At 46.5% G+C, this 12,826-nt stretch overlaps 1 protein-coding gene and 1 long non-coding RNA gene across 2 annotated transcripts; one reads left to right on the top strand and one right to left on the bottom strand.

The window, feature by feature from the left end:
* Positions 1–444: 444 nt before the first annotated feature.
* Positions 445–12,540, bottom strand: LOC146892260 (uncharacterized). Its single transcript, XR_015004689.2, has 3 exons — positions 12,192–12,540; positions 2,641–2,806; positions 445–935 (listed from the first exon to the last, which is right to left on the bottom strand). It is a non-coding gene; the product is annotated as an uncharacterized LOC146892260 (long non-coding RNA).
* LOC148120209 (protein SET-like) lies at positions 8,778–10,354 on the top strand. Its single transcript, XM_087912121.1, has one exon. It carries the CDS (start codon positions 8,808–8,810, stop codon positions 10,026–10,028), a length of 1,221 nt encoding a protein of 406 aa, XP_087768247.1. The 5' UTR covers positions 8,778–8,807; the 3' UTR covers positions 10,029–10,354.
* Positions 12,541–12,826: the final 286 nt, after the last annotated feature.

Below are 12,826 nucleotides of genomic sequence, written 5' to 3'. Positions count from 1 at the left end.
CCTTCAAGAAAATAAACATGGACAGAAAAAATAATGGAGAAGGGACAGGGATTCAACTCAGTGGTTGAGTGTCAGGGTCGGGATCTGACTCCCAGGACTGCTACAAGCTCAAGCAGAGAAGAGGTGGGGGAGAGGAGGAGAGTGGAGGAGGGAAGAAAGGAGAGGAGAAAGAGGAAGGGAGGGAGAGAAGAAGGAAGATGAGGGGGAAGAGGAGGAGGGGGAACAAATTTTTTTCATTATACTGCTGACACCACCTCCAGAGGACGACCACACATTCACAAGTATGTGCAGAACAAAATGGACTTGATGGGTTAAAAAAAGAAAAAGAGGACACAAGCTGGCTTGATAGGAAAAGGGTTGGACCTGAGAAAAGGTTGGGGGAGAGGGGGTGAATGTGATCAAAATCATTGTACGCAAAGAACTAAAAACCAAGAAGGACAAAAATCCTTTAAAATCTCTTTAATAAAAACAAAATTTAGCAGTGATCAAAAAGCACCCTGGTTCTCTGCAGGGTGGAGAGAGTGGTTAAGAGCACTGACTGTCCTCCCCGACGACCAGGGTTCAATTCCCAGCACCCACATGGCAGCTCACAACTGTCTGGAACTCCAGTTCCAGGAACCTGAGCAACCTCAGTCAGACAAACATGCAATACACATAAAATAAAATTTAAAAAAGCAAACCAAAGCAACAAAGCACCCTGGTTCTCACAAACTATCCCAGAAAAGCTGGGCTTCGCTGCTGAGTTTGGTTTGCTCTGTTGTGTGGTATGTCTTGGAATTGTTTGGAGAAGTAGTTTGGGCTTGTTTGCTATTTTTCTAGAATAATGAGCAAGCAGTCGGCAACAGGAAACATCAGAGGGATGCAGACACAGCAGTCGAGTTCTCAAACAATCTTCAGCGGCTCTCCATGCCCGGACTGTAAAAAAGCGCTTTTAGCTGGGATAAGAAAAAGAAAAAGAAAAGAACAATAAAGCAAACCACTGTATTCTTTATTAGCCTATCCAGTAAGAAAAAGAGGCTTCCTTGCGTGGCCTACATCGGCTGACTGGTCATTTGCCATTCAGGTTAAACACAAGACAGAAGTGAGCATTGTTCTGATGCTGCCCTGATAACATCCCAAGAATACTGGTGTGTAAGGGAGAAAAGCAGATCGTGGTCAATGCTGTCACTCGAGTTTCAAAAGCACCGTTTTTTCTTTTAAAGGAACATCTTCAGTTTCCAAGGCTGAAGACTAAAATTTTCCACTGGAGTCACCCGTGAGCAGAAACTCTATTCAGCGGCTAGCGGGCTGCCAATCTCAGCTGTCCCAGGACACCAGACACTGCCCTCTTCACCGTCCCCAGCCTCACTCCCCCGTCATAACTACTTTCTGTCTCACCCTTGCCTACTGAAACAGTTTTGCACACTGACATTTCTAGTCCATTGCAGTCTAGGCTGGTGAAAGCAAGACTTTATACCTTGTGTATGTGTGTGTGTGTTGTGTGTGTCTAAGTGCGTGTGCATCTATGTGTGTATTTGTGTGCATGTGTGTATGTGTGTGCATCTATGTGCATGTGTGTGCTACGTGTGTCTGTGTGAGTGTGCATCTATGTGTGTGCCGTGTGTGTATATGTGTGTGTGCGTCTATGAGCATGTGTGTGTGTTGCTGTGTGTGTAAATGTGTGTGTGCATCTATGTGCATGTGTGTGTATGTTGCTGTGTGTGTATATGTGTGTGTTCATCTATGTGCATATGTGTGTATGTGTGTGTTGCTGTATGTGTATATATGTGTGTGTGCATCTATGTGCATGTGTATGTATGTGTGTGTTGCTGTGTGTGTATATGTGTGTGTGTTCATCTATGTGCGTGTGTGTATGTGTGTGTTGCTGTGTATGTATGTGTGTGTTCAACTATGTGCATGTGTGTGTACGTGTGTGTTGCTGTGTGTGTATATGTGTGTGTGTTCATCTATGTGCGTGTGTGTATGTGTGTGTTGCTGTGTATGTATGTGTGTGTTCAACTATGTGCATGTGTGTGTACGTGTGTGTTGCTGTGTGTGTATATGTGTGTATGTTCATCTATGTGCATGTGTGTGTATGTGTGTGTTGCTGTGTGTGTATATGTGTGTGTATGTTCATCTATGTGCATGTGTGTGTATGTGTGTGTTGCTGTGTGTGTAAATGTGTGTGTGCATCTATGTGCATGTGTATGTGTATGTTCATCTATGTGTGTGTGTGTATGTGTGTGTTGCTGTGTGTGTATATGTGTGTGCATCTATGTGCATGTGTGTGTATGTGTGTGTTGCTGTGTATGTGTGTGTGCATCTATGTGTGTGTTTGTGTGTGCATGTGTGTGTGTTATTTAGTCCTCTAGGTAACCCCGTAAATCAGCTAGCATCATCCCACCCTGCTTCTCACCAATGAAGCCAGCTCCGAAGGGAGTCGCCTGCCTGAGGCCACCCAGGGAGCGGGTGGACTATAGCCAGGCCCAGCTGGGCTCTGCGCCTTCCCAAGACCTGGCCCTGCAGCTGGTGGGTCAGCTGCTGCTCCTCAGGATTGCCAGCATCTTCCTGGCCTCCAGTGACCCTCTCTACCTGGAATTACACTTCCCGCTTCCCTGGCCCGTCCTCTGCCTCCTCCTGGAAGCTGCTCCAAACAATCACCTCCGCTGCTGTGTGTGCTGAGGTGGGCCTGTCGCTGGGACTTCAGGGAGCTGCAAAGCAGAGTAAGTCTTTTATTTGGATACGGAGTCTCGGTTCTTCCAGCCGTCAGAAGGTGACATTTGACTTCCAAATTCCTCTTCTTAGGTGCCTAATGGAAAGCATGCTTCTGCAAGATGGAAGCGGCAGAGAAGAGATGGCTACGGGAGTGTGAAGAAAGAAGGGGGTCCCTCACCTGCAGTCTGGTTCTCCACGTCTGGCAGAGTCAAGAACTCAGGCACAAATAACAAAACCCAAGCAGCTGTAAAGATCGCCTGGGTCATACGGCAGTTCAGCTCCTAGTTTCTGAGGAGCCCCCACCCCGATTTCCATAGACGCTAGCCTAACTTACATTCCCACCAGCAATGTCCCCTTGCCCATATGCTCATCAACTTTTGTTCCTTGTTTGCTCAGTGACTGCCATTCAGACACGCCACTCCTAGGTGTTTATCCTAAGGACTCTATGTCAACATAGCACAGAGACGCTTGCAGGTTAAAGTGACTGCAACATTGCCCACAAGAGTAAGCTATGGGACCTGCCTACATGTCCTAACACAGAGGAAGGGGGAAGGAAATGTGGTCTATACACATGTGGGATGTTAGTCTGCCATAGTGAAGAGTGGAATTCTCTTCTTGGTAGGAAAATGGAGATTGCCATATTAAGTGAACTGAGTCAATTCCAGACAAATATTGTATGCTTTCTTTCATCTATTGATCGTCAATATTATATATTGCACCAAATCATGCATGCCATAGGTCCTGAAAGAAGAGGCTAAATTGTCTAGAGTGAAGGTTACTAATAAGAAGGGGAGAGGAAATAGGAGGGTAGGAGGGTGTGCAGGAACATGGTTAAAGTATACCTTACATTTAACATGGAAATACCTTTATGAAACCAGTCCTTGAATATAGACGAAGAAAGGGAATGAAAAGCTCGCCTGTACAAGGCTGACACTCTCTCAGCTGAGCGCTCTCAAACCAGCTACAAGGACTAACGGATAAGGCTGAAAGCCAAAACATGTGTCCTTTTAAGAGTACTCTTGTCGGAGCTGGAGAGATGGCTCAGTGGTTAAAAGCACTGACTGCTCTCCGAGAGGACCCGGGTTCAGTCCTCAGCACCTACACGGCAGCTCACAACTATCTGAAACTCCAGTTCCAGGGGATCCAACACCCACATACAGACATACATGAAGGGAGAGCACCAATGTATGTAAATATTTTTTAAAAACTCAGTTCTTGAAAGAAAAGAACACCCTTGTCAGCATTTCTCTGTCACCCCTAAAAGTGAAGAGGTCACCTCACACCACCACCTAAAGTTTCATTCACAAAAAAGCAATGAAGATCAGGGAACTAAATAAATCAGCTAATTTTTTTAAAGTTGATTTTTAAATTTTGCCTAGCCTTTTAATTTGGTTGTACGTATACACTTTAAAAGCAGTATGGCTTCAAATCATGTAGATGGCTATTGCCAAGACATACAAAAACACCTCCTTCTCCTTCACCCTCCATATGTGTGTGTGCGTGCACGTGTGCATGTGTGTGCATGTGTGTGCGCATGTGTGTGCATGTGTGTGCGTGCGCGTGCGTGCACGTGTGCATGTGTGTGCATATGTGTGCATGTGTGTGCATGTGTGTGCGCGTGTGTGTGCATGTGTGTGCATGTGTGTGCATGTGTGTGTGCATGTGTGCGTGCGTGCATGTGTGTGCATGTGTGTGCGTACACGTGTGCCTGCATGAATGTATGTGCGTGCTCCCAAGCATAAATGAAAGCGTATACTACTGATCTACTAATGCGGTTTTGAGACGGACAAGACCCTTCTCGGCCCAGCTGTGCTTAGCCCAGGCACTGAGGTTAGTGGGAGCTCGCTCTGGAGCGGCAGCTCTCAAGTTCATAGTCTCCAACCAGAGAAGCAGATCTGTGTGGGAGGAAGCAAAGAAGACCCAAACTTTCCTGAGGGAAAGTGAGAAATTCCTGAGTGGGAGAGGTTCCCAAGGCAGGAAAAGACAACAAGCCGGTTTTGTCTAGGCTTGTTGATTTGTTTGTCTTGAATGAGACTTAGAACAGGAACTGGACAAAGACTGAGGTCATTTCTGCTGAGACTGGCTTCTTCTCTGGGCTCTCCTTGGCCAAGCCAATGGAGGGCCTGCATGTTCTAGGCACGTCTCTCTGGTCCAATCAGAGAGGTGATTACACTTTGTTCACATGCTGCCCACCCAGTTAGGGGTTGCTGAAAGTCCTCTTTGTCCATCTTTCGTTAATGCTTTGTTAGCTGCGGACCTTGATGATCTGCTAGCTCTTAGCCATAGTCACTGACTTTGCAGGTGTCTATCTGGCCATTAATTAGAACCGCTGACATCATCTTACGGCCCCATCCACCCTAAAGACGTAATAATGGATTTGAAAGAAATGCCTCCAAAATCTTAAAGTGAGGGACAGAAGAGGTGTTTGGAGGTGTGTGAAAATGTCCACAAGGTACAGTATATAAGTTTATGAAACCATCCTAATAAACCCATTCTTATACAATTAATACAAAATGAAATACTTAAAATATCAGAGACTAGTGCTGTTTGCATAGTGAAGAAAAAACGTGGGGGATTTAGGAGAAAGAGGTTTGTGTTCTCAGTTGGTCAGGACAGCCAAACCCTTGGCTCACCCTTCTTCTCTTTCACATGGCCCTGAAAAGAATTGTCTTAGTTACTTTTCTATTTCTGCAGTAAAGCACCATGACCAAGGCAACTTATAAAACAAGGAGTTTATTTGGGCTTATGGTTCCATGGATATGTGTCCCTGATGGCAGGGGTGCCTGAAGCTAGAAGCTGAGCATCTACCCATCATGCCATAGGCAGGTGACGCGGGACTCCCTCTGTGTGCTGTGAATACCACTGGTTAATAAAGAAGCTGCCTTGGACCTGCGCAGGGCAAAATAGCAGTAGGCGGAAAAAACTAAACTGAATGCTGGGAGGAAAAAGGCAGAGTCAGGAGCAGCCATGTAGCCCTGTGGGAGACAGATGCCAGATGCCGGACAGAACTTTACCTGGTAAGCCACAGTTGTGTGGCAATACAGTTTAATAGAAATGGGTTGAATTCAGATGTAAGAGCTAGCCAATAAGAAGCTAGAGCTAATAGGGCAAGCAGTGATTTAGTTGATACAGTTTCTGTGTGGTTATTTCAGGGCTGAGCATCCAGGAACAAACAAGCAGCCTCCTCCTACAGGCAGGAAGCAGAGAGATCAAACGGGAAGTGGGGTGAGTCTTTCTATTCTCCAAGCTCACTTCTGATGGCACACTTTCTCTAGGAGGTCACACCTCCTAAGCCTAAACAGCACCTTCACCTGAGGACCAAGTGTTCAAACATCTGAGCCTATGGGGACATTCTCATTCAAACCACCACAAAGACATTGACTCTGGGAACACTGGAAAATTCCCTCTGTTAAATTCTCATCACTATACCATTGAGACGAGCCAATCCCTCACAGCTGCTAGAAAGACAACTGGGATTCATCTTCCCATTAACACGGGAGGATCACTTTCCAAACTCACATAGAACCGAACAAGGCTTCGGAAATTGTCCTCTACCGAAAAGCATGTCATGATTGGGCAGTTCACTTCACGAGGATTTTAAAATACATTTTCCAAGCATGCATAAGACCTCAGCTTAAATGAAACCCAGACTCCAGCTAGATATGGTTACAGGATTCAGGGAAGAGAGCTACAGAAGGATGAATTCTTGTCCCCAAGAGGAGCCGAAAAGAGAACACAGTCCTGCGTGAACAATGGCTTTCAGTCCTCACGTCCCCACCCCCACCCCCGTACTGCCTGCACTGTCACGGCAGGCAACTGTCTGGTTGTGGTGCCTGACGCCTGTCCACCTTGTCACTCTTACCAGGAGACCGTGAAACTACAAGACATGTTCCTGGGCTGGGACGGCCTTCACTGATGACTGTCTATTCAGACAGTGAATAGACACAGACGGAACCAGACAGGTCCCCATAGGGTAAGGACATGAATACGTTAGCAAGTCCCCCACACACACACACAGTGAGCAGCGCACGGCCAGGTGGCTACACAGAACGTCTGTGCTTTGGAGACGCGCGCAGGATATGCCGAGGCTCAAAGAACATGTTTTCCAGATAGCAAACCTTCTGAAAGTGAGAGGCACCATCGGCTACATAAAAGAGAAGAATTATCCATCCAGGCATGCTAGGGTGTGCCCGTAATTCCAGGAGTGGGAAATGGAGGCAGGACGGTCAGAGGTTCAATGTCTTCTCCCCAGAGAGAGTTTAAGGCCACCCTGGCCTACATGGGAAGCTGTCTCAAGAAAAACAAACAAATAAAAACAAGAAAGAATGACTTCTAAAAACATAAAATAAAAATGAGGGAACTTGGACCTGGAGAAATGGCTCCACAATTAAGAGCACTTGCTGCACTCCCAGAGGGCCCGAGTTCAAGTCCCAGAACCCTTGACAAACTGCTCACAACCACCTGTAACTCAGGCTTCAGGAGACGATACCTCTGGCCTCTGAGGTCACCTGTGCTTACATACACATATTCCCATGCAGATACACACACTTACAATTTAAAAATAATAACAAACCAGACTTTAAGAGGCAAATTGATGAGTCCTGTACACATTTCGTCCTGTGGAAGTATCCGAAATGGATGTTGTCCTAAACGGATCACATTTAAGGGAAAGATGATTCCAGAAGGTGACAGAAGGCCGTTGAAAAAACCTAAGTACCTGGAATCAAGAGAGAAATGAAAGAAACACCAGTGGGGCCTGTTGAGGAGGGCAAGACTTTAAAGATAAATGGTTTCCCATTTCAAAGCTTTCATCTTGCCCGGCATTTTTTCTGAAGAAGAGTTTGAAAGGAAAGCAAAGTAACTGCAAACCAATTCAACTTCAACAGTGACGGAGCTCTCTGGCGCGGAGCTAGAAGTGACCCGTGAACTCCTTCAGCCAGACCTCTGCCCAGGTCGCCAGACTCCCCAACAGCACAAAGTTACCGCAGCAAATCTCCAGGCACATCACTGTGGCGACATGAAGAATTTACACACCCGCAAACACACTCATCCCATGGAGCTTTCTGAGAGCCACAAGCTCCAGCCTTCTTATGAGCAAAGGAGCCAGAGAAGGAACTGCTGATGGCTGCTAATCCAGGAGAGTGAAAGGAAGCAGGGAGACAGCGGAAGCCTGCAGAGGATCCCAGTGGCAGTGGGGTAGACATAAATTCCTTCCTTCCTTCCTTCCTTCCTTCCTTCCTTCCTTCCTTCCTTCCTTCCTTCCTTTCTCCCTCCCTCCCTCCATCCCTCCCTTCCCTTCTTTCTTTCATTTTTTTTTTCTAGACAGGGTTTCTGTAACAGTTCTGGCTGTTCTGGAACTCACTCTGAAGACCAGGCTGGCCTTGAGCTCACAGAGATCAGCCTGCCTCTGCCTTCCAAGTGCTGGGATCAAAGGCATTCACCACCACCGTCCAGGGACAGAAACTTACTTCTCTGGGGTCCCAAACCTGGAGACGTCATTGTGAACTTATAGCTACTTTTTTGGGGCTCATTGTTCCTCTGCCTCCTCCCCCAGGTTTGACAGTTCTTCCCTGATTGAGCCTATTTTTCCCACCTTATTTTCAAGCTCATATCCAGCCAATCAGAGTCCAGCTGCCACCTATGCACCCTTACAAAAGCCAGTAGGCTGCAGTTTCACAGACTGAAGTGTGCAGGAGCCTAGGAAGGATGAAAAGAAGGAAGGCATCAGAGCGCAGCGCCCAGAAGACAGCCGGACGCCTGAAGACTTCAGGATCTAGTTCTGGCCTGGTCCCTCACCAGAGAAAGAAGATTTGCCTTCAAGACTCTCTAGCGATAGACTCCTCATGAGTTTCCTGTTCCTAAGACTTCTGCCCTGGGCAAGGAGCTCACTCAAGCTGGCCTCCAGGACTGGACGAGCAGCAGCAAGCAGGACTCACTTCATGCCTCGAACTCCAAGACCCTGCACTTTGACTGCCTACAGCTTCTTCTAGCCTCACCTTGCTCCAGGGGCCAGAAACTCAAGTTTCAAGACCCACACTGAGAGTTCCTGCGAGTTTCTTCCTGCTGTGTGCATCTGGCCTCTGGCCTCTGCTTCTAGCCACTTCCCTCGTGCCATGGCCCCGAAACGGCAATCTGCGCTTCTGCCTCAGTCCAAGAAACCCAAATCGGCTCCTTCCCCGAAACTGGAGGACAAGTCGGCCTCTCCCGGCCTGCCGAAGGGAGAAAAAGAACAGCAAGAAGCAATTGAACACATTGACGAAGTACAAAATGAAATAGACAGACTTAATGAACAAGCCAGTGAGGAAATACTAAAAGTAGAACAAAAATATAACAAACTCCGCCAATCGTTTTTTCAGAAGAGGTCAGAATTGATCGCTAAAATCCCAAATTTTTGGGTAACCACATTTGTCAACCATCCACAAGTGTCTGCACTGCTTGGGGAGGAAGACGAAGAGGCTCTGCATTATTTAACCAGAGTTGAAGTAACAGAATTTGAAGACATTAAATCAGGTTACAGAATAGATTTTTATTTTGATGAAAACCCCTACTTCGAAAATAAAGTTCTCTCCAAAGAATTTCATCTGAATGAGAGTGGTGACCCATCCTCAAAGTCCACTGAAATCAAATGGAAATCTGGAAAGGATTTGACAAAACGCTCAAGTCAAACACAGAATAAGGCCAGCAGGAAGAGACAACACGAAGAGCCAGAGAGCTTCCTTACCCGGTTTACTGACCACTCTGATGCAGGTGCAGATGAGTTAGGAGAGGTCATCAAAGATGACATCTGGCCAAACCCCTTGCAGTACTATTTGGTTCCTGATATGGACGATGAAGAAGGAGAGGCAGAAGATGATGACGATGATGATGAAGAAGAAGAAGGCTTGGAAGATATTGATGAAGAAGGAGATGAAGGTGAAGAAGATGAAGATGAAGATGATGATGAAGGGGAAGAAGGAGAGGGGGATGAAGGCGAGGAGGACTGGCACAGAAGACTGATGGATTCCGACCCTCTTTTTTATTTTCTTTTTATTTTTTTAAATTTCTCCAGTCCCTGGGAGCAAGTTGCAGTCATTTCCCTCCCCTCCCCAATCCCTCCTGTGCTCAGTCGCCCTGTTTTTGAGGTCTCGCTTCTCAACACCATGGTTCTCAACTTATTTTGGGAATGTCTTGAGCAAAATACAATGAAAAGAATCTCCACTACTCTGTTCTACATTCATTTTTATCTTTTCTTGTCTCGAACTGTGGATTCAACACCACCACCACCACCGTGCTCTGTGGGAAAAAAGAAAAGCCCTCCAGCCCCTTTGGCTCTGCTGGAGGCTGGGGGGTGCTAGGCCCCTGTGTAGTAGTGCATAGAATTCTAGCTTTTTTCCTTTCTCTGTATATTGGGCTCAGAGATTACACTGTGTCTATGTGAATACAGACAGTTAGCATTTACCAACATGTATCTGTCTACTTTCTCTTGTTTAATAAAAAGAAAAAAAAAGAAAAAAAGGGGGGGTATAGAAGGTCAGCAAGGGTGGGTTTGAGGTGTCTGGGGGGGGTAAGTGGGCATTGTGACAACATGGCTTCTCCTTTGGCATGTTTAATTGTGATGTTTAACAGACATCCTTGCAGTTTAAGATGACACTTTTAAAATAAAATTCTCTCCTAACGATGACTCGAGCCCTACCACTCAATGGGAGAATCAGCAGAACCTGTAGGGGTTTATTTGGAGTTCACATTCTCTGTTGTAACTTTATTTTTATTTTTTTTATTTTAGTTTTTTGGTTTTCACTGGAAGGAAAAGATGCTCATTTTAAATGTTGAAGTGTACAAGTTGCTTTGTTACAATAAAACCAATGTGTACACAAAAAAAAAAAGACCCACACTGCTCCTGCTGTATCTGTCGGTGACTTGCAGACTTGCTCTGTAAGGAACCACTTTTGCCTGGCTCCCCAAGTCCCCTAAGACCTTTTGCATGGTAACATTTCCTAGAGCTGCCATAGCTCTTGAAGGTTCATGGCCCTTAGTCAGCATCCTGTTGCTACCAACGGTTCAGACTTGTCCTATTGAAATCAGCACGGCAATCTGTCTAATGTTATTGTATCCCACTCAAGCTTGTAATTCCCTCGCTGACAATAAAGCACCTCCCACTCCATTCTCGGAGGAGGTTGGGACAAGAAGCCAGGTGGATAGAGGAGAGAGGCCCCACCGACCGCTTCAGTAAGACAAAGGCAAAACATTGCTCTCTGAAGTATAGTTCTGTGTGGTGGGAGAGGTACAGTTCATTGCTCTGTAGATCATATTTGGCAACTGTCAAACAGGCTAGACTCTGGTAACAGGTCTTACCACATACTCTAAAAAAGCCGATAACTGACAGACTTGCAAAGGCAAGGGAAGGTGGAGGAACACCTCGCTGCTTGAACGGGAGCCGTCCTTGTGGCTTGCCTGGGTCAAGAGTGGGCAGCAAGGGTGCTTCTGGCATGGCTCCAGGCCCCCACCATGGGCTCTAGCTGCCATGTGAGAGACTTGGTCTGAACTAAATGGTGAGACAACATGAGGTAAGGACCCTAACAGAAGAGAGGTCATCCCAAACACTTCATCAAACCCAGCTTCTAAGTAAACACGACTGTCCTGAAAACCCTGCGGGAGAACATCAGAACAACCTGGCTGAGCCCAGGCAACCTACAGTCAGGAGCCTTCAGATTTTCCAAGTCACCAAGGGTTGGAATGATTTCTTATACAGCAAAAGATCACAAATAGACACACAACATTTGGCTTCACTAAACGATGATTGGAAAAAAATTCTAGAACAATTTTCTTGTGTCAAAACTGCACCTTCTAGAAGAGATGCCCTGGAAAAGCCAGTAATCAATCAATTACAAGTATTCCTTGGATCTGTGTGGTGCCATAGGACTCCCCCATGCCTGGGGAATTGTGAACAAGCATCTACTCGGCCCAGACAAAGCACTGGTAACAGACAAAAGAAATAATTCTATCTAAGTATAACTTGTTGGTTTTGATTATAATAAAGTAGTCCCACACTTGCCCAGAATGGAGTATAATAAAGGTTTCTTTATTTAGGGGTAGACTCACAGATCAGCAGTCCTCTGCGTGAGCAGGGAACCAAATCCAACAGTCAAGGGGCCAGGCATGCTTTTACATCTGTATATATAGTACATTTGACCATGCCCAGACTGGGCCAGTATCTTAAAGGCTATTGGCTAAAGGAGTCTCCACAGCAACTTGTGAACCCGGGACTTCATTGGTTCCTACAAAAGCCAGAGTGACTCAAAGACAGGTACATCACCAAAAAGCCTAGACAGCATGGGTACAAACTCATTAAAGGTACACTCATGGAGCTCCCTGCCCAACTTGCAGGCAGTTCCACTGAAGAGAATCTCCTCTCCAAAGCAATTGTCTGCTGCCTATGACCTTAGGTGTGAGCCTTGTGAATCTCTGAACGTTTTGAGTCTCCTCGGTCTTGCAAGTTTCCTTAACTTCCTGAGTCTTACCTGTAAGTATTGCAGCTTGAATGGAAGGGTATCCTGGCAGTGGGAGCCAAGGAGCACTGCAAAGTCACCGTAAGTTTCGAAGCTTACAGCCCTGTTCCAGAGAAAGGTTTCCCCAATGCCAGTGTGACAACCCTGCTCTGGCAGGAGTGGGTGTTCCCGGTGGAGTGGTTACAGTTCTCCAGCGAAATTCTTAACAGTTCTGTTCCACTCTACTCTGGCTCCAGCAAAAGTTGTTAAAGCTGGGCTGGCTCCAGTGAAGGCGTCACACTGCACAACAAACCTCACTCAAGAGATGTATGGGGAAGGAAGAATCCAGGAGCGGCTGCCTCCGCTGAGAAACAGCAGCAAACTGAACAGGGTACAGAGTTTATATAGGGTTTCTTGGACAGTGTTGGGGGTGGGGTGGGGGCGCAGAACGTCCCAGAGTGGTTCGGGATTGGTGGATTTTTGTGGTATGATTCTGAGTCAAGCTCAGGGATTGGTGGGATTTCATGCTCAGGGATCTCAGTAATTGGTGGAATTCTGCAGCCTGACTTGGGGCAAGCTCAGGGATTTGTGGGATCTCACGCTCAGGGATCTCAGTAATTGGTGGGATTCTGCAGCCTGACTCTGGGGCAAGCTCAGGGATTGGTGTG

Source organism: Myodes glareolus, chromosome 12, assembly GCF_982192425.1.
Source record: "Myodes glareolus chromosome 12, mMyoGla1.1, whole genome shotgun sequence".
In the NCBI taxonomy this organism is placed as follows: domain Eukaryota; kingdom Metazoa; phylum Chordata; class Mammalia; order Rodentia; family Cricetidae; genus Myodes; species Myodes glareolus.
Note: the sequence above shows the minus strand (reverse complement) of the source record. Positions and strands in the feature narration are given on the sequence as shown.